The following is a 20,694-nucleotide window of genomic DNA, read 5'->3' on the forward strand; positions in this document are numbered from 1 at the left end:
TTAAAGCAGTTTTTGGTCAGTGTGAAAACAAGTTCAGTCAGGCGGAGGAGGGTGATGGTGGGATGGGGACTGGTTGGGCTTCCATTCCAGGATGAAGCGGAAAGCCCTTAGGCCGTCCTGGGGGAGGATGGAGGACATAGAGTCATTTACGGCACAGGAGGCCATTTGGTCCATCAGGTCATGCTGGCTCTCTGCAGAGCAATCCAGTCAGTCCCACTCCCCTGGTCGATCCCTATAGCCCTGCAAGTTTATTTCCTTCAAGTGCCCATCACTTTCCTTTTGAAATTAGTGATTATTTCTACTTCCACTGCCCTCGTGGGCAGTGAGTTCCAGGTCATTGCCTCTTGCTGCATAAAAAACAGTTCTTCCTCACATCTCCCCTGCATCTCTTGCCCAAAACCTTCAATCTGTATCCCCTAGTCTTTCTACTATCAGTTAATGGGAACACTTTTTTCTTGTCTAATTTATCTAAGACTGTCATAATCTTGTACACTTCTATCAATTCTCCCCTCAATGTCTTTTGCTCCAAGGAGAACAACCATAGCTTCTCTAACCTAACATTATAACTAAAATCCCCCATCCCAGGAACCATTCTGATAAATCTCCTCTGCGTCATCTCAAGTACCCTCACATCCTTCCTAAAGTGTGATGACACAAACTAGACACAATACTCCGTTTGGGTCCTAACCAGAGCTTTATAAAAGTTCAGCATAACTACCCTGCCTTTGTACTCAAGTCACTATTTATGAAACCCAAGATCCCATATGCTTTGCTAACTACTCTCTCAGTATGTCCTTCTACCTTCAAAGATCAATGCACATGCACTCCCAGGTCCCTCTGTTCCTGAACACTCCTTAGAACTGTGGCATTAAGTCTATATTGCCTCACCAAATCCCTTCAGCCAAAATACATCACCTCACACCCGTCTGTATTAAATTCCATCTGCCACTTGTCTGCCCATTCTTCTAGCTTATCTATGCCCTGTTGCAAGCAATTCGTACCATCCTCACTGTTTGCTACTCCTCCAATTTTGTTATCATTGGCAAATTTTGAAATTCTACTCTGTATTCCAAGATCCAAGTAATTTATATATAGCAAAAAAAGCAGTGGTCCTAGCACTGACCCTTGGGGAACACCACTGTCACTCCACCCTCCAGTCTGAAAAATAACCATTTACCATGACCCGCTGTTTTCTGTCCTTAAGCCAATTTCTAACCAATTGGACACTGATTCTCCTATTCCATGAGCCTCAATTTTGTTAACCAGCCTTATATGTGGTAACTTATCAAATGCTTTCTTAAAATCCATATAGACAACATCTAGTGCATTCCATTCATCAACCTACTCTGTTCCTTCATCAAAAAATTCAATTAGATTAGGCAAGCATGATCTGCCTTTTATAAATTTGTGCTGGCTATCCTTTATTAACTCAAACCTTTCCAAGTGTTTGTTAATTTTTTCTCCTGATTATTGGTTCTAAAATCTTACCCACCACTGATGTTAAACTAACTGGCCTGTAGTTGCTAGGACTGCCCTTATACCCTTTCCTGAATAAGGGTGTCACATTTGTCACTCTCCAATCCTCTGGCAACTGCCCGTATCCAGGGAAAATGAGAAGATTACGCAAGTCCTTCCGCTTTCTCCGCTCCCACTTTTTTTAGCAACCTGGGATGCAAGCCATACGGACCAAGTGACTTATCTATCCTAAGCTTAGGAGTCTCTTCAGTAACTCCTCCCTCTCAAATTTTATCCTATCCATTGCCCGCCTCTCAATTTTTACTCTATCCACTGTACAGAAATTGGGCGTCCATGGTGAAAAGGGAACAATTAGTGCCAGGAAACTGGAAATTGTTAAATGGTGGAGGGCATCAGAACAGCCATGGATATTAGTGGGAAGAGACTGGACAAAGAGAGAAAAAGGTTGAGATAGGAACAAATCAGTTCCGTGGGACAAGAATGGGCTGAAACACTGAATGGTATCAGTGACTATGGTTAGTATCTCTGAAAATAGTTCCTGTTTTCTACGTTGTGACCAGCTCCTAGATAAGGCAGGATGGCCCCTCCATGGGACCTAGCCCACCAGTGTCAGAGAATGACTATTTAGATGGGATAACATAAATCATCAGTGCCCATGGAACCACACCTCAGCATGAATCAGCACCTGCAGGAAAAGAGAGAAAAGTGGGTGAAAATTATATCAAATAATAATTTAATAAATTTTGACCAATTACAATATGCAATTCTATTGCTCCAGATAAAATTTTTCTCTGTATTCAAATCACACCAAAAGAAGCATAATGAAACTAATAAATAGAGTGATGCCAGTCCTTTCTCAGGCACCGCTTTAAACCAAGAGATGCAATGAGGGTTAATTAATACTCCTACATAGAATCATAGAAAGTTTACAGCACAGAAAAAGGCCACTTGGCCCATCGTGTCTGTGCCAGCCGAAAAACATTCCACCCATTCTAATCCCCCTTCCAGCATTTGATCCATAGCCCTGAAGATTATGGCACTTGAGGTGCATATACAGACTTCTTTTGAATGAGTTGAGGGTTTCTGCCTTAATTTCCCTTTCAGGCAGTGAGTTCCAGACCCCCACCACCGTCTGGGTGAACAAACATTTCCTCATCTCCCCTCTAATCTTTCTACCAATCTCTTTAAATCTATGCCCCCTAGTCACTGACTTCTCTGCTAAGGTAAATAGGCCCTTCACATCAACTCTATCCAGGCCCCTCACAATTTTGTACATCTCAATCAAAGCTCCCCTCAGCCTTGTCTGTCCCAAGGAGAATAACCCCAGCCTATCCATAGCTGCATTTTTCCAGTCCTGGCAACATTCTCGTAAATTTCCTCTGTACCCTCTCTAGTGCATTTAAATCCTTTCTGTAATGAGGTGACCAGAACTGCAACTCAAGTTGTGGCCTAACAAATGATTTATACAGTGTTTGTTTCCTTACAGTTGGACTTGTACATATGACTGTTCGTGGGTATATACCATTTCTGCATAAAATATCCCTGGTCTGAATTCTGCTGAGAACATCTAGGCTTGGGCAGGAGAACTGATCATGCCAGTTGGATCCTGGATACCCAATACCCTGGTACACCAAGATGCACAAGATTCCCAGGCAGGTATCTTCTAATTGACTGCCCAACCTTTAAACCAACATTCATTACTTTGCACAACAGAATACAGTGCCAACCAGCTGGATGCCTTCTTTGACCATTTAGCGCCAGATAAAATTTTGTTTTGATTTCTCCTCATTTTACCCCTTTGATTTACTTTTTATTGCTTGTTAAAAATAATCTTGAATGAACCAACTGCTCCTGGAATTTTTTAGTGATGTCATCCCTTTAAAGGGAGACATTTACTTGTAATACAATGGGGTTAGTCTTGCCTCACAATTCAACTACTTAAAATAGGTCTCTGGTCCCTGTTTTAGACAGCATTGTTTTAATTGGAATATTCAGTAAGTGAGGCAGTTTTTCACTACCTTTATAGCAGAGCTTAGAGGTCCTTACAGATAATGGAGACATAGCTGCAGGGTGACCAGGGATGGGAAGTGAACATCCAGGGGTATTCAGTATTTAGGAAGGACAGACAAAAGGTAAAAGGCAGTGGAGTTGCATTGCTGGTTAAAAGGGAAATTAACACAATAGTGAGGAAGGATATTAGCTCTGATGATGTGGAATCTGTATGGGTTGAGCTGAGAAACACTAAGGGGCAAAAAACGTTAGTGGAAGTTGTATATGGACCCCCAAACTGTAGTGGTGATGTTGGGAATGGCATTAAACAGGAAATTAGAGACGCATGCAATAAAGGAACATCTGTAATTATGGGTGATTTTAATCTGCATAGAGATTGGGCAAATCAAATTAGTCACAATACCGTAGAGGAGGAATTCATGGAGTGTATATGGGATGGTTTTCTGGACCAATATGTTGAGGAACCAACCAGAGAACAGGCCATCCTAGACTGGGTATTGTGTAATGAGAGAGGAATAATTGACAATATCGTTGTGCGAGACCCCTTGGGGATGAGCGATCATAATATGATAGAATTCTTCATCAAGATGGAGAGTGACATAGTTGATTCTGAGACTAGGGTCCTGAATCTTAATAAAGGAAACTACGAAGGTATGAGGCGTGAGTTAGCTATAATAGATTGGGAAATGTTACTTAAAGGGATGATGGTGGATAGGCAATGGCAAACATTCAAAGAGCGCATGGATGTACTGCAACAAATTGTTTATTCCTGTCTGGCGCAAAAGTAAAACAGGAAAGGTAGCCAAACCATGGCTTACAAGGGAAATTAGAGATAGCATTAGATCCAAGGAAGAGGCATACAAATTCGCCAGAAAAAACAACAGACCTGAAGATTGGGCGCAGTTTAGAATTCAGCAAAGGAGGACCAAGGGATTGATTAAGAAGGGGAAAATAGAGTACAAGAGTAAGTTTGCGGGGAACATAAAAATTGACTGTAAAAGTTTCTATAGGTATGTGAAGAGAAAAGATTGGTGAAGACAAATGTAAGGCCCCTACAGTCAGAAACAGAGGAATTTATTATAGGGAACAAAGAAATGGCTGACCAACTAAATGCAAACTTTGGTTCTATCTTCCCAAAGGAAAACACAAATATCATACCAGAAATGTTGGGGAACACAGGGTATAGTGAGAGGGAGGAACTGAAGGAAATCAGTATGAGCAGAGAAATGGTGTTGGGGAAATTGATGGGATTGAAGGCCGATAAATCCCCAGGACCTGATAATCTACATCCCAGAGTATTTAAGGAAGTAGCCCTAGAAATAGTGGATACATTGGTGGTCATCCTCCAAGATTCTATATACTCTGGAACAGTTCCTACAGATTGGAGGGTAGCTAATGTCACCCCACTATTTAAAAAGGGAGGTAAAAAGAAAGCAGAGAATTATAGACCAGTCAGCCTGACGCGGTTGTGGGGAAAATTCTAGAGTCCATTATCAAAGATTTTATAGCAGAGCACTTGGTAGAATCGGACAGAGTCAGCACAGATTTACAAAAGGGAAATCATGCTTGACTAATCTACTAGAATTCTTCAAGGATGTAACTCGTAGAGTTGATGAAGGGGAGCTGGTAGATATGGTTTATTTGGACTTTCAGAAGGCTTTCAACAAATTCCCACATAAGAGGTTTGTGTGTAAAATTAAAGCGCATGGTATTGGGGTAGTGTATTGTGATGGATAGAAAATTGGTTGGCAGACAGGAAACAAAGAGTAGGAATATACGGGTCTTTTTCCAAATGGCAGGCAGTGACTAATGGGGTAACTCAGGGATCAGTGCTGGGACCGCCGCTATTCACAATATCTATTAATGATTTAGATGAGGGACTAAATGTAATATTTCCAAATTTGCAGATGACACAAAACTGGGTGGGAGGGTGAGTTGTGAGGAGGATGCAGAGAGGCTTCAGGGTGATTTGACAAGTTGAGTGAGTGGGTAATGCATGGCAGATGCAGTATAATGTGGATAAATGTGAGGTTATCCACTTTGGTAGCAAAAACAGGAAGGCAGATTATTATCTAAACGGCTATAAACTGAGAGAGGGAAATATGCAACGAGACCTGGGTGTTCTCATACCAGTCGCTGAAGGTAAGCATACAGGTGCAACAGGCAGTAAAAAAGGCAAATGGTATGTTGGCCTTCATAGCGAGAGGATGCGAGTGCAGGAGCAGGGATGTCTTTCTGCAATTATACAGGGCCTTGATGAGACCACACCTGGAATATTGTGTGCAGTTTTGGTCTCCTTATCTGAGGAAGGATGTCCTTGCTATAGAGGGAGTGCAACGAATGTTTACCAGTCTGATTCCTGGGATGGCAGGACTGACGTATGAGGAGAGATTGAGTCGGTTAGGATTATATTCGCTGGAGTTCAGAAGAGTGAGAAGGGATCTCATAGAAACCTATAAAATTCTAACAGAACTTGACAGGGTAGATGCAGGAAGGATGTTCCCGATGGTGGGGGAGTCCAGAACCAGGGGTCATAGTCTAAGGATACGGGGAAAACCTTTCAGGACTGAGATGAGGAGACATTTCTTCATCCAGAGCCTGTGGAATTCGCTACCACAGAAAGCAGTTGAGGCCAAAACATTGTATGTTTTCAAGAAGGAGTTAGATTTAGGCAAAAAGGGATCAAAGGATATGGGGGGAAAGCAGGAACAGGTTACTGAGTTGGATGATCAGCCATGATCATAATGAATGGCGCAGCAGGCTCGAAGGGCCGAGTGACCTACTCCTGCTCCTATTTTCTATGATCCTATGTTATCCTTAAAGAAAAATAACTTGCATTTATAGGATCATAGGAAATGGGAGCAGGAGTAGGCCATTCGGCCCATTGAGCCTGCTCCGTCATTCAAACAGATCATGGTTGGTCATCTACCTCTATGCCATTTTCCCCCAGTATCCCCATATACCTTGATGTCGTTAGTTTTCATGCGACCTCAGGATGTCCCAAAGCTCTTTAAAGAAATAAGGAACTTGTTTGAAGTTGTAATTGAGGTAAGTGCAGCAGCCAATTGACGCACAATACGGTTCACAAACAGCAATGAGAATGACCAGATAATCTATTGATAGATATTGGCCAGGACAGCAGGATAACTTCCCACTCTTCTTCAAATATTTTCCTAGGACCTTTTACATCCACCTGAGAGGGCAAACAGGGCCTCGGTTGAATGTAAAAGAAACACAAAATATTGTGAATGCTGGAAATCAGAAACAAAAACAGAAAATGTTGGAAATACTCAGGTCACATCTGCTGAGTCATGGAGTCCTTCCAGAGTTTTCTGTTTTTGCATTAGTTTAATGTCTCATCCAAAAGACAGCACCTCCAACAATAACACATTCCCTCAGTGCTGCAGTGAAGCATCAACCTAGATCATACATTCAAGTCTCTGGAGTGTAATACTACTGAGCTGTGGCTGAAAAGCCAATAATGTATACTAATTCAAAAATAATTTAAGTCATTTCAGCCCTATTTTGTAAGTTACTTTTTGTCCTATTCATCAGCTGCCTACATAGCCTTAAACAAATGTGCTGTATCAATGTACTGCAGCAGCAGTCAACATGCAGCAAACTGGCATGATGACATCACAAGATATTCAATATATCACCAAGGCAACTCAGGCCTTTTTAAAGGGTGACCCGACAGAGGTATTCAAGATTATGAAGGTTCATGATAAGGTAAATAGCAATAAATTGTTTTCATTGCTCAAGAGATCACAAAAAGAATTAAAGGGGCACTGGGCAGTTCGGGGGGGGGAAATCTTTTCACAGCTGGTGTTTACAATGTGCAATGCTGTTCCACACATCCTTGCTGAAACTGAGTCCATACACTCTTTTCAAAGATAGTTGTTGACAAAGAGAATTATTAAAGGTTTCAGAGTGAGCTGGAGATTAGACTGACACAGACATATTTGTGCTATCACATTCCATGATTCCAAGTTGTAAAGAGGGCACTTGGTAGTACACAAATAAGTTTAGCACTTTAGTCAGGCGTATGAAAAAGAGGTTGGGGTACCACTTAGTAAATTGTTGCCAAGTCATTTTGTGTGTACAGTATGTCTATAGGACTTCACAAAATTGGAAATCAAACCCTTCAGTATGTGTGGCAGGAAGGGTTAAGAGTCATGTCTCCCCTCTTGTGCCACAGAATTACATTGATAAGAATATATTGAAATGACTTATTTTTTGATACTTAATGTGTTTTTCTCGAAATTAATACATTTCAAACCACAGTAACTTGGAACGTTATTCTTCTCACCTCTAACTAACCGATTGGAAATTATAATATAAGTGACTGTTAATTGCTATCCGCTCCCATAACTCCTCTTCCAGTTTAGTTGAGCCTGGTTGCTAAGGCCCATCCTCTCCTTCACAAATATGGAGCCGGCTTCATTCGCTTTGTCAGTATGATTGGACAGAGCGAGCCTGAAACGTCCAATGACAAGGCTGTTAAGATGTGACGGTCCAGCGATGCCAGCATTGATTGGTCAGTTGATTGACCTAAGTGAGTCAATGAGCATCAAGGTGGTTCTGTTAATGCGGCAAGTGATTGGTCGCGCAGAAGCAGCCAATAATGTTTGAATGTTATTGATATTGGCCAATAGAAGCCCGTTCCCTGCATGCTGAGCCGTGGAGGTGGTTCCGGTGGAGAGTGGCGACGCGAACTCACTGAATTCAGAGTGTTTGCTGACGACTGAATTATTGGGCAGAGAAACAACGAGCGAAACCGATTATTCTACTATTGCAGTCCGGCAAACTCAAACATGGTAAAGTATCCAGAGTGAGTGGAGACGCTCTGTTATTGTGTGGGGGAGGGGAGGGATGAGATGAGATTGCACAGTCATTCTGTATCCATGGGCAAGAGACCTGGCCTCAGTCATGTACCCCTATGTAGTGTTTGAGATTTGGGAATGTCATATTGGTGATGGAGAATAGACCGAGGCTCTGTGCTAAAGTAGCACAAGCAATCTCCCGATAGTAATGGAGTTTGTGTTGTCGTAACGCCATAGGAATGCTCAGTTAATTTTATGAAAAAACCTGAACTCTGAAAGTTTGTCACGCCTTTTATGGTTGAGTAGTCGGTAGTCTTGTGTTGTATGCCATTTCTATTGGTGATCTGCTCCCAAGAATTTGCCAGTGTCAATTGAACAAGAGGTGTGAGTGCAGCCTGCAATGATCTGCCAAGCCCTTCTTCGCCAACCACCTACTGGAATGGCCAAGACAGAAAATTGACTTGGGAAATTGGGTTACAAATGGTAAATCAAACCATTGCTTAACAGTGTGTCCTAAGTGACATTGTAAGATAACTGCTGTGATGCTGGACCATAGTTGTAATGACTCCATCAGGATGAGTATTTAACTGGAGAATAACATTTCCTAGATAATAACAGCTGTCCATGTGTATTAAGTAGCAATAAACACATCAACAATTTAAGACAGTATGGTTCCAACAGAGTGCGGGAAGAATATTCTGCTAATAGGAAAGAAGAAACTAAACAAGGGAGACTCCATGGATGAATAACAACATAGCCAACAATTGAGTGTTAAGAAAGGGGGGTACGTTAAGTAAATAGACAGCAGAGAAGTGCATGGTGAGAGAACACAATGAGGTTAGGAGAAAAGTAAAAAAAAAACAATTAGGAAGGCAAAGCAGAACTATGAAGTTAAATTATCATATAAAACAAAATAGTAAAATATTTTACAGGCACATCAATAAAAAAGGAAGGCTAGGATGGAATAGGACCATTAAGGGATAGACAGGATAATACCACAGGTAACAATAGAGAGATAACAGAATTATTTTGTTTTGGTGTTTACCAGGGAGATTGAACAGGTAGACATGATATTAAATGATGAGATGAGCAATGAGATAAGTGCATTTAAAATAAAAAAAGGGGATGTATTGAGTGTGATCAAACTCAAGGAGGATAAAGCCCCTGGTCCAGATGGATTGCATCCACACGTTTTGAAAGAATCTGGGGAAGAGATAGGAGAAGCATTACGACTCAAGTTTCATAATTCATTTGAAAATGGTGTAGTGCCAGAGGACTGGCAGATAGCTAACGTGATTGCTATGTTTAAGAAGGGGGATAGAGCATGCTCAAGAAATTATAGACCAGTCAGCTTAACATCGGTGGTAGGAAATATAATGGAATCCCTACTAAAAGAGAGAATAGAAGAACCTCTAGAAAATAAAAATATAATAATGAATAGTCAACATGGATTTCAAATGGGAAAATCTTGCTTGACCAATCTTATTGAATTTTTTGAGGAGATAGCAGAGAGAGTAGGTAATGGTAATGCAGTAGATGTAATATTTCTGTATTTTAGAAAGGCCTTCGATAAGGTGCCCTATAATAGACTAATGAATAAGGTCAGATTTTGCGGAGTCAGGGGACACATGGCAGAATGGATTGCTAACTGGCTTCAAGACAGAAGGCGGAGAGTAGGAGTAAAAGGTAGTTATTCAGAGTGGCAGAAGGTGGGAAGTGGTGTTCCACAAGGATCAGCGCTGGGACCACTCTTGTTCGCAATTTAAGTTTAACGATTTGGACTTTGGAATCAAAAACACAACTTCTAAATTTGCAAATGACACCAAATTGGGGGTAGTCAATGCTGAAGAGAACTGCAACAAATTACAGGAGGACATTAATAAACTTGCAGAATGGGCAAATAATTGGCAAATGAAGTTCAACATAGATAAATATGAGGTAGTACATTTTTGGTAGGAAGAATAGGGAGGTCACTTATTACTTGGAATGTAGGTGGGGTAGAGGAGCAAAGGGATCTCTGAGTACAAATATACCAATTACTAAAAGTTGTGCCACAGGTTAGCAAGACCATAAAAAGAAAACAAATCAAATGCTAGGCTGCATTTCTAGAGGGATAGAATTGAAAAGTAGGGAAGTTACGCTAAACCTGTGTTGAACCTTGGTTAAGACCACACTTAGAGTACTGCATGCAGTTCTGGTCGCCATATTATAAAAAGGATATAGAGGCACTGGAGAAGATGCAGAAAAGATTTATAAGGATAATACCAGAATCGTGTAGGTATACATTTCAGGAAAGGACAAACAGGCTAGGTCTCTTTGTCTCTTGAAAAAAGAAGGCTGAGGGATGACCTAATAGAGGTCTTTAAAATTATGAAAGGTTTCGATTAAGAATGGATACAGAGAGAATGTTTCCACGTGGGGAAAAGATAACTGGAGGCCATCAATATAAGATAGTTGCCAAGAAATCCAATAGGGAAACTTATTTATCCAATGAGGGGTTGAAGTGAATAGTATAGGTATAGTTAAGGGGAAGCTAGACAAGCATAAGGGAGAAGGAAATAGAGGGTTACGCTGATAGATTTAGAAGAGGAAAGATGGGATGAGGCTCGAGTGGAGCATAAATGCCAGCATAGACTGGTTGGGCCGAATGGTCTGTTTCTGTGCCGCATATCCTATGTAGTTTCTCACCACTACGTTCGGCTGAATTGCCAATCACAGGTCCTCACCTGCATCACATATTTGTCCACACACATGCATCTGCTGTTACAATAAAGTTCAAAAGACATCACCCAGCCTGTCTCCTTGAACTCCACTAATTTATAAGCTAACCACATTGAATAGAATGAAACCTAAGCAGAAAAGTTGCAAGACATGCTTCTAAGGAGTAACGTATCAGAAATAATCCTTTTGCATCCCAGAAAGTCATATTTATTCCTCTAGCATACAGAAACTAATAGTAACCGTGTGTGTTGTCTATGGTGGTTAGCGGTGCAGAAACCGAACAGATGATCTAACAGACAGAAATTAATTTTTGTCCCAAGGGGGTCTTGGGTCCCATACAACAATTTTGAAGAACCATTGAGCTGAACATGACCTTTATTGGTGTAAGAAATGTGATTTAAGAGCACAGTGTTCAAATAACCATGCTTCTGTGTATAATAATAACCTGTGTTTCTGTAACATCTTTAATGTATTAAAATGCCCCAAGATGCTTCACAGGAGCGTTATAAAACAAACTTGGGCACCAAGCCACATATTGCAGATGACAAAAAGCTTGGTCAAAGAGGTAGGTTTTAAGGAGGGTCTTAAAAGAGGAAAGAAAGGTAGAGAGTTGGAGAGGTTTAGGGAGGGAATTCCAGAGCTTAGGGCCTTGACAGCTGAAGGCATGACTACCGAAGGTGAAACAATTAAAATCGGGGATGCTTAAGAGGCCAGAATTAGAGGAATGCAAATATCTGATAGTTGTAGGGCTGAAGGAAATTACAGAGATAAGGAAGAGCAAGGCCATGGAGAGATTTGAAAACAAGGATGAGAATTTTAAAATCAGTGTTTTGCTTTACCGGGAGCCAATGTAGTTAAGAACGCACATGAAGTGATGGGTGAACGGGACTTGGTGCGAGTTAGGACATAGGCGGCAGAGTTTTACATGACCTCAGGTTTATGGAGTGTTAAACGTGGGAGGACAGTGTGTTGGGAAAGTAATGTCTAGAGGTAATAAAGGCATGGATGAGGGTTTCGGCAGCAGATGAGCTGAGGCAGGGGCGGAGTCAGACAATACAGAGGTGAAAATAGGCCGCCTTAGTGATAGCGCGGATGTGCGGTTGGAAGCTCATCTTGGAGTTAAATATGACACCAAGGTTGCGAACAGTCTGGTTCAGTCTCAGACAGTCGCCAGGGAGAGGGATGGAGCCAGTGGTAAGGGAATGGTGGTTATGGCAGGGACTAAACACAATGGCTTCAGTTTTCTCAATATTTAGTGGAGAAAATTTCTGCTCATCCAGTACTGTATGTTGGACGAGCAATGTGACAATTTAGAAATGGTGGAAGGGAGCAGTGGTGGTGAGATAGAGCTAAATGCTGACAATATGCATTTGGAAACTGACCCTGTGTTTTAGTATGATGTTGCCGAAGAACAGGATGTAAATGAGAAATAGGAGGGAGCCAAGGATAGATCTGTAGGGGACACCAGAGGTGACGGTGTAGGAATGGGAAGAGAAACCATTTATAGGAGAGTTGGAGACCGAGGACAGAGCGAGAGAGAGGAGCACGGCGGGAGCGGAGGTTTAAAAAGCGCGCCAAAAGCCCAGAATCCAAGATTGGAGACAGACAGACCGAGAGGGAGAGGAGCACCATGGGCGCAGAGGTTTTAAAAAGCGCACAAAAAGCCCAGAGAGAGAGAGAGAGAGAAGCACGGCGGGAGCAGCAGGGAAAAATCAAAAAGTGACATCAGAGTGCTGTCACAATCAACAGTGAGAGCAGGAAAACAGATCCACTGGGGTGAGTTTACAGGTAAGCTTTTAATTTAATTGAATTTAAATCAAACATAGCGTCAAATATCACCGGCAAGCAGGTAGATGATTGCTTTGGGAAGAAGCTACCTGTTTGGTGAGTATTTGGTAAGTGATTAAGGTCCTTCCTAATCCTAACGTTTAAAATAGTAAAGGAACAAGTGGTAAGCTTAATAAAATATATAAAAAAAGGAAAATAAAATAAATAATTGAATAAAATAATTAAGTTGTTAATAAAAACACATTAAGGATGGCAGGACAGGTGAAGTGTCATGGCTGCAGCATGTGGGAGCTCCTGGATGCCAGTGTGATCCAGGACAAACATGTCTGCAGTAAGTGTTTGCAGCTCGCAGGGCTTCAGCTCATTGAACTGGAGTCCGAGATGCAGACACTGTGAAGCATCAGGGAGGAGGAAAGTTACCTGGACGTTTTGTACCAGGAGGCGGTCACACCCCTTAGGATAGGGTCCTCTGATTTGGTCAGGGACAGGAGAGCGTGGCTGCAGCTGAGGCAGGTAAGGGGACCCAGAGGGCAGGAGTGCCAGAGCCTCAGCCTTTGCGATTTTCCAACAGGTTTGAGGTTCTTTCAGCTTGTTTGGTTGGGAGTGGGGGCTGCAGGGTGGATGAGCAACCTGACCATGGCACCATTCAAGTGGAGGGAGAAAAAATGAATGTAGTGGTAGTAGGGGACAGTATAGTTACTAGGATTGACGCTGTTCTCTGCAGCAAAGAGCGAGAGTCCAGACGGCTGTGTTGCTTGCCAGGGTTCGGGACATCTGCTCAGGTCTGGAGAGGAACTTGCAGTGGGAAGGGGAGGATCCAGTCGTCGTGGTCCACGTAGGTACTAATAACATAGGCAGAGCAAGGAAAGACGTTCTGCATAGTAGAAACTAGGTGCCAAATTAAGAAGCAGACCCTCAAAGGTAATAATCTCTGGATTATTACCTGAGCCACGTGAAAATTGGAATAGGGCAAATAAGATTAACGCATGGCTCAAAAAGTGGGTTCCGGTTTGTGGGGCACTGGCACCAGTACTGGGGAGAGTGGTGGCTGTACCATTGGGATGGTCTACACCTGAACCATGCTGGGGCTGGTGTTCTAGTGAGCCGCATAACTAGGGAAGTAGAGGGTGTTTTAAACTGAATAGTGGGGCAAGGGATCAAACTTGGGAAGATATGGTAAATCAAGGAGTAGAGACAAGGCAAGAGAGAAAGGTATTAATATGGGAAAAGATAAACAGACTGTGACAGAAAGGGACAGAGCATACATATCGAAGAGTACATCAACAGATAAGGCTAGAGGTTACAAAAATAATAAAAGGATACAACTAAAGGCTCTATCTGAATGCATGTAGCATTCGAAACACAGCAGATGAACTGAGGGCGCAAATAGAAATAAATAAGTACGATCTGATAGCCATTATAGAGACATGGCTACAGGACGACATAGATTGGGACCTGAATATTGAAGGGTACGTGGCATTTAGGAAGGACAGGAAGCTCGGAAAAGGTGGAGGGGTAGCTCTGTTAATTAATGATGGTATTAGTGCAATAGAGAGGGATGACCCAAGTTCAGGAGACCAGGATGTAGAAGCAGTTTGGGTAGAGATGAGAAATCATAAAGGCAAGCAGTTACTTGTGAGAGTGGTGTACAGGCCACCGAACAGTAACCACACTGTAGGACAGGGTATAAAGGAAGAAATAATGGCAGCTTGTCAGAGCTGGGCGGCACAGTGGTGCAGTGGTTAGCAGCGCAGCCTCACAGCTCCAGGGACCCGGGTTCAATTCTGGGTACTGCCTGTGCGGAGTTTGCAAGTTCTCCCTGTGACCGCGTGGGTTTTCGCCGGGTGCTCCGGTTTCCTCCCACCGCCAAAGACTTGCAGGTGATGGGTAAATTGGCCATTGTAAATTGCCCCTAGTGTAGGTAGGTGGTAGGGAATATGGGATTACTGTAGGATTAGTATAAATGGGTGGTTGATGGTCGGCACAGACTCGGTGGGCCGAAGGGCCTGTTTCAGTGCTGTATCTCTAAATAATAAAATAAAAATAATAAAAAAATAAGGTACAGCGATTAATTATGGGGGATTTTAACCTACATATAGAATGGAAAAATCAGATGGGCATAGGTAGCCTAGATGACTTACCTTCTGGGAGCGGAGTGGAGAGCAGTCCAGGCGCACCGGAGTTTTGGAAAAAAAAGGAAAAAAATGTCAGCAGTGACATCACAAGAAAGCTGCAAGGTGATTGGTGAGTAACTGCTGTTAGGGAATAACTCTAAATAGCTGGGTAAAGTAACTAAAAGTAGAGAAAAGTCTACAGTTTTTAAAAAATATAGTAGGTAGTGCTTTTTTTAGAAAATCAAGGTCCCTTAATGCAAATAATCTAATTTTTGGGTAATTTAAGGAAGTAAATTAAGGGTAAGTCATAGCAGGACAGCTCGGCAGAGTAGAGTGCTCCTCCTCTGCAATGTGGGAAGTCAGGGACACTTCCTGCACATGCGTTCGCTCTGGACACTGGAAGTGTCTCCAGCTGCAGCTACTCAAAATCCATGTTTCGGATCTGGAGTGGCGGCTGGAGACACTGTGGAGCATCCGCGAGGCTGAAATCATCATGGATAGCAAGTACAGAAAGGTGGTCAAACTGCTTAGGCAGAAAGGGAATGGGTGACCACTAGGCAGAATAGAAGAACTAGGCAGGTAGTGCAGGAGTCCCCTGGGTCCATCTCCCTCTCTTAACAGATATTCCACTTTGAATACTGTTGGGGGAGATAGCTTCTCGGGCAGAAAGAGCCAAGTCTGTGGCTCAGCTGCACCGGAGGGGAGGAAAAAGAGTGGGAGAGCTATAGTGATAGGGGATTCTATACTAAGGGGTACAGATAGGCTTAAGTAGAAAGAGGGATGAGGTCCTGCAACAAGAATTTAGGGAGCTAGGTGGCAGATTAAAAAGCAGGACCTCAAAGGTTGTAATCTCTGGCTTACTCCCGGTGCCACGTGCTAGTGAGTATAGGAATAGGAGGATAGAGCAGATGAATGCGTGGCTGAAGCGATGGTGCAGGAGGGAGGGCTTTAGTGTCCTGGATCACTGGGTCTTGTTTCTGGCGAAGGTGGGACATGTACAAGTTGGTCAGGTTGCACCCGAACCAGAACGGGACCAACATCCTTGCAGGGAGGTTTGCTACTGCTGCTGTGGGGTGGGGGTTGGAATACAGAGTTGAGGTACAGTAGGGGGTGATGCACAGTCAAATATAGAAGAGAAACTGAGTCAGTCTGGAAAGCAGAGCAAATATAGACCTGTTAAGGCACAAGCGAATAATGCAAGACTGGATTGCATCTATTTTAACGCAACGAGCCTTGCTTGTAAGGCAGATGAATTGAGGGTGTTGATTAACACATGATAATATGATATTATTGCTATCACAGAGACATGGTTGAAGGAAGGACAGGACTGGCAGCTTAATATTCCAGGGCAGTGAATCTTCAGGCATGACAGGGGAGGGTGTAAAAGAGGAGTTAGCATTGCACTGTTGATCAAGGTGTCAATTACTGCAATAAGGAGGGATGATATCTTAGAAGGTTCCTCGAGTGAGGCTGTATGGGTAGAACTTAAAAACAAAAAGGGGGCAATCACTTGGCTGGGAGTGTACTGCAGGCCTTCAAACATTCAGGGAGAGATAGAGGAGCAGATATGTAAGCAAATCTCAGAGAGGTGTAAAAATAATAGGGTAATAATAGTAGGGGATTTCAACTTCCCCCCAATATCAACTGGGATAGTCTTAGTGCAAAAGGCTTAAAGGGGGCAGAATTCTTAAAGTGCTTACAGGAGAGCTTTTTGAGCCAGCACATAGAAAGTCCTACAAGAGAAGGGGCAGTACTGGACCTAATCCTGGGGAATGAAGCCGGACAAGTGGTAGAAGTGTCAGAGGGGGAGCATTTCGGGGATAGTGACCATAACATTGTAAGATTTAAGATAGTCATGGAAAAGGACAGAGAGACTGGAAATAAAAGTACTGAATTGGGGGAAGGCCGATTTCAAAATGATAAAACGGGATCTGGCCAAAGTGGACTGGGAGCAGCTACTTGTAGGAAAGTCTACATCAGACCAGTGGGAGCCATTCAAAAAGGAAATAGTGACAGTTCAGGGCCAACATATTCCCATAAAGATGAAGGGTAGGGCCAACAAGTCCAGGAAACCCTGGATGCCAAGGGATATAGAGGATTGGATAAGGGGAAAAAAAGGAGGCTTATGGCAGACTCAGAGGCCCGAGAACAGCAGAGGCCCGAGAAGAGTATAGAAAGTGTAGGGGGGGGGGGGGGGGGTACATAAAAAAAAAAGTGATTAGGAGAGCGAAGAGGGGACGTGAAAAAACACTGGTGGGCAAGATAAAGGAAAATCCCAAGGCGTTTTATAAGTATATTAAGGGCGAGGATAGCCAGGGAAAGAGTAGGGCCCAATCGGGACCAAAGCGTCAATCTGTGTGTGGAGCCGGAGGACGTAGGTGCGGATTTAAATGATTATTTTTCATCTGTGTTCACTATGGAGAAGGACGATGTAGGTGTAGAGATCAGGGAGAGGGATTATGATATACATGAACAAATTAGCATTGAAAGGGGGGAAGTATTAGCTGTTTTAATTAAAAGTGGATAAATCCCCAGACCCAGATGTGATGTATCCCAGGCTGTTATATGAGGCAACGGAGGAGATTGCAGGGGCTCTGACACAAATTTTCAAATTCTCTCTGGCCACAGGAGAGGTGCCAGACGTTTGGAGAACAGTGAATGTGGTACCATTATTCAAGAAGGGTAGCAGGGATAAACCAGGTAATTACAGGCCAGTGAGTCTAACAGCAGTGGTAGGGAAACTACTGGAAAGAATTCTGAGGGAGGGGATTAATCAGGGATAGTCAGCGTGGCTTTATCAGGGGGAGATCGTGTCTAACAAACTTGATTGAATTTTTTGAGGAGATGAGTAGATGAGGGTAAAGCAGTTGATGTAGTCTACATGGACTTCACGAAGGCTTTTGATAAGGTCCCGCATGGGAGATTGGTCAAGAAGGCAAGAGCCCATGGGATCCAGGGCAATTTGGCAAATTGAATCCAAAATTGACTTAGTGGCAGGAGGCAGAGGGTGATGGTTGAGGGTTGTTTTTGTGAGTGGAAGCCTGTGGTATACCGCAGGGATCGGTGCTGGCACCCTTGCTGTTTGTAGTGTACATTAATGATTTAGACAAGAATGTAGGAGGTATGATCAATAGGTTCGCAGATGACGCAAAAATTGGTGGTGTCGTAAATAGTGAGGAGGAAAGCCTTAGATTACAGGACGATATAGATGGGCTGGTTAAATGGGTGGAGCAGTGGTAGATGGAATTTAATCCTGAGAAGTGTGAGGTGATGCATTTTGGGAGGACTAACAAGGCAAAGGAATATACAATGCATGATAGGGCCCTAGGAAGTACAGAGGGTCAGAGGGACCTTGGTGGACTTGTCCATAGATCACTGAAGGCAGCAGTACAGGTAGATAAGGTGGTTAGGAAGGCATATGGGATACTTGCCTTTGTTAGCCGAGGCGTAGAATATAAGAGCAGGGAGGTTATGATGGAGCTGTGTAAAACGCTAGTTCGGCCACAGCTGGAGTATTGTGTACAGTTCTGGTCAGCACACTATAAGAAGGATGTGATTGCACTGGAGAGGGTGCAGAGTAGATTCACCAGGATGTTGCCTGGGCTGGAGCATTTCAGCTATGAAGAGAGACTGGATCGGCTAGGGTTGTTTTCCTGAGAGCAGAGAATCCTGAGGGGGGCAATTATGAGGGCCTGAAAGCAGAGCTAGCTAAAGTGAACTGGCAAATTAGGTTATGGAATAGGTTAATAGAGATGCAGTGGCAGACATTTAAAGAAAAAGCCTATAATTGCGCCAAGATGGGAGGCAGGTCAGAAGATTGGGCAGAATACAAAAAAACAGCAAAGAATGACTAAAAGATTGATGAGGAAGGTAAGAGTACGAGAGAAAGCTAGCTAGAAATATAAAGACAGATGGTAGGAGTTTCTATAGCTATTTAAAAAAGAAAAGTTAACAATGTGAGCATTGGTCCTCTGGAAAGTGAGTCTGGGGAATTAACAATGGATAATGAGATGGCAGATGAATGGAACAAAAATTTTGCATCGGTCTTCACTATTGAGAATGCAACTAACATCCCAGTATTAGCTGTAAGTCAGGAAATGGAAGGGAGGGAGGAACTCAAGAAAATTACAATCACCAGGGAGGTGGTACTGAACAAATTGGAGCTGCACGCTGACAAGTCCCTGGGTCCTGATTAACTTTATCCTAGGGTGTTAAAAGAAGTGGCTAGTGAGATCGTTGATGTGTTAGTTTTAATTTTCCAAAATTCCCTAGATTTGGGAGGGTTCAGTTAGATTGGAAAATAGCGGGGTTCATGGTAAACCCGTTGAATTTTCTTGGAGGTCAATTTCTCTTTCGTTGCTGATTTGGGGTGTTTGTAGCCTTCTCTGGTGGAAAGTTCAGTGTGAAGACAGGAGATCACTTCCAGTTCTCTGCTGCACAAGTTGAAATGTCGAATTCACAGCAGGATGCCTTTTTGGCTTGCTAGATTTTCTCCCAGTTCTCAGCTGGACAAGCTTTGGTGATGCTTTTTCCAGGGTGTCCCTCCAGGGAGCTACCTTTTAAGCTAGAAATATCTTGCTTCTGTTGGGAGATACAGATCTTCCTCCCTGTGGTGACAAACAATGGCCTCGGATGTGGCTGCTTCACACCTTCTTTGTTTCAAAAGAACCCATTCAATTTAAAAATGTCTCTTGATGGGTGTAATTGACACCTCTTAGCTTTGGAATGTATCCTTCTGTCCTTGCCACACAGTACATACGAACATATGAATTAGGAGCAGAAGTAGGCCATTCAGCCCCTCAAACCTGCTACATCATTCAATAAGACCATGGCTGATCTGTTTGTGTTGCAAATTTCACACTCCCATCTACCGCCGATCACTCTTGATTCCCTTACCTAACAAGAATCTATCTACCTCCGCCTTAAAAATATTCAATGGCCCCGCCTCCACCACCACCTGAGGCAGAGAGAAAATATTTCTCCTTATCTCGGTCCTAAAAGGGCGACCCTAATTTTAAAACAGTGCCCCTTAGTTCTGGACTCACCCACAAGAGGAAACATCCTCTCCACATCCACCTTGTCAAGACCGTTCAGGATCTTATAATCTTCAATTAAGTCTCCCCTCACTCTTCTAGACTCTGGTGAAAACAAGCCCAGTCTGTCCAACCGTTCCTCATAAGACAACCCGCTCATTCCAGGTATCAATCTAGTAAACCTCCTCTGAACTGCCTCCAATGCATTTACATCCTTCCTTAATTAAGGAGACCAAAATTGCACACCATATTCAAGATGTGGTCTCACCAATGCCCTGTATAACTGAAGCATGACATCCTTACTTTTATTTTCAATTCCTCTCATAATAATGGATAGCATTCCATTAGCTTTCTTTATTACCTGCATACTAACTTTTTGTGACTCCTGCACTAGAACACCGAGGTCCCTCTGCACCTCAGAATTCTGCAGTTGCTCGCCGTTTAAGTAATACTCCACTTTTTTATTCTTCCTGCCAAAGTGACCGACTTCACATTTTCCCAAAAATACTCCATCTGCCAGATTTTTGCCCCCTCACTCAACCTGTCTCTATCGGTCTGCAACCTCCTTATGTCCTCTTTACAGTATACTTTCCTACCTATCTTTGTGTCATCTACAAATCTAGCTACCATGCCATCGCTCCCCTCATCTAAGTCATTGATATAAATTGTAAAATGTTGATGCCCTGGCACAGACCCCTGTGGGACTCCACTCGTCACATCCTGCCAATC

At 43.0% G+C, this 20,694-nt stretch overlaps 1 protein-coding gene across 2 annotated transcripts in view; it reads left to right on the top strand.

Annotated features, from left to right (window-relative positions):
• The first annotated feature begins 8,141 nt into the window (after positions 1-8,141).
• ufd1l (ubiquitin recognition factor in ER associated degradation 1) overlaps positions 8,142-20,694 on the top strand; it is a 51,868-nt gene continuing 39,315 nt past the window's right edge. Inside the window, exon 1 of one of the 2 annotated variants that reach the window (XM_068055337.1) lies at positions 8,142-8,317. Coding sequence is in view for 1 of the 2 variants with exons in the window: in XM_068055336.1 (XP_067911437.1) it covers positions 8,301-8,303 (3 nt within the window). In the remaining variant the exon portion in view is untranslated. The remainder of the gene's footprint in view (positions 8,318-20,694) is intronic. The other variant, XM_068055336.1, reaches the window with a different exon arrangement.

This window comes from Heterodontus francisci, chromosome 23, assembly GCF_036365525.1.
Source record: "Heterodontus francisci isolate sHetFra1 chromosome 23, sHetFra1.hap1, whole genome shotgun sequence".
NCBI lineage: Eukaryota > Metazoa > Chordata > Chondrichthyes > Heterodontiformes > Heterodontidae > Heterodontus > Heterodontus francisci.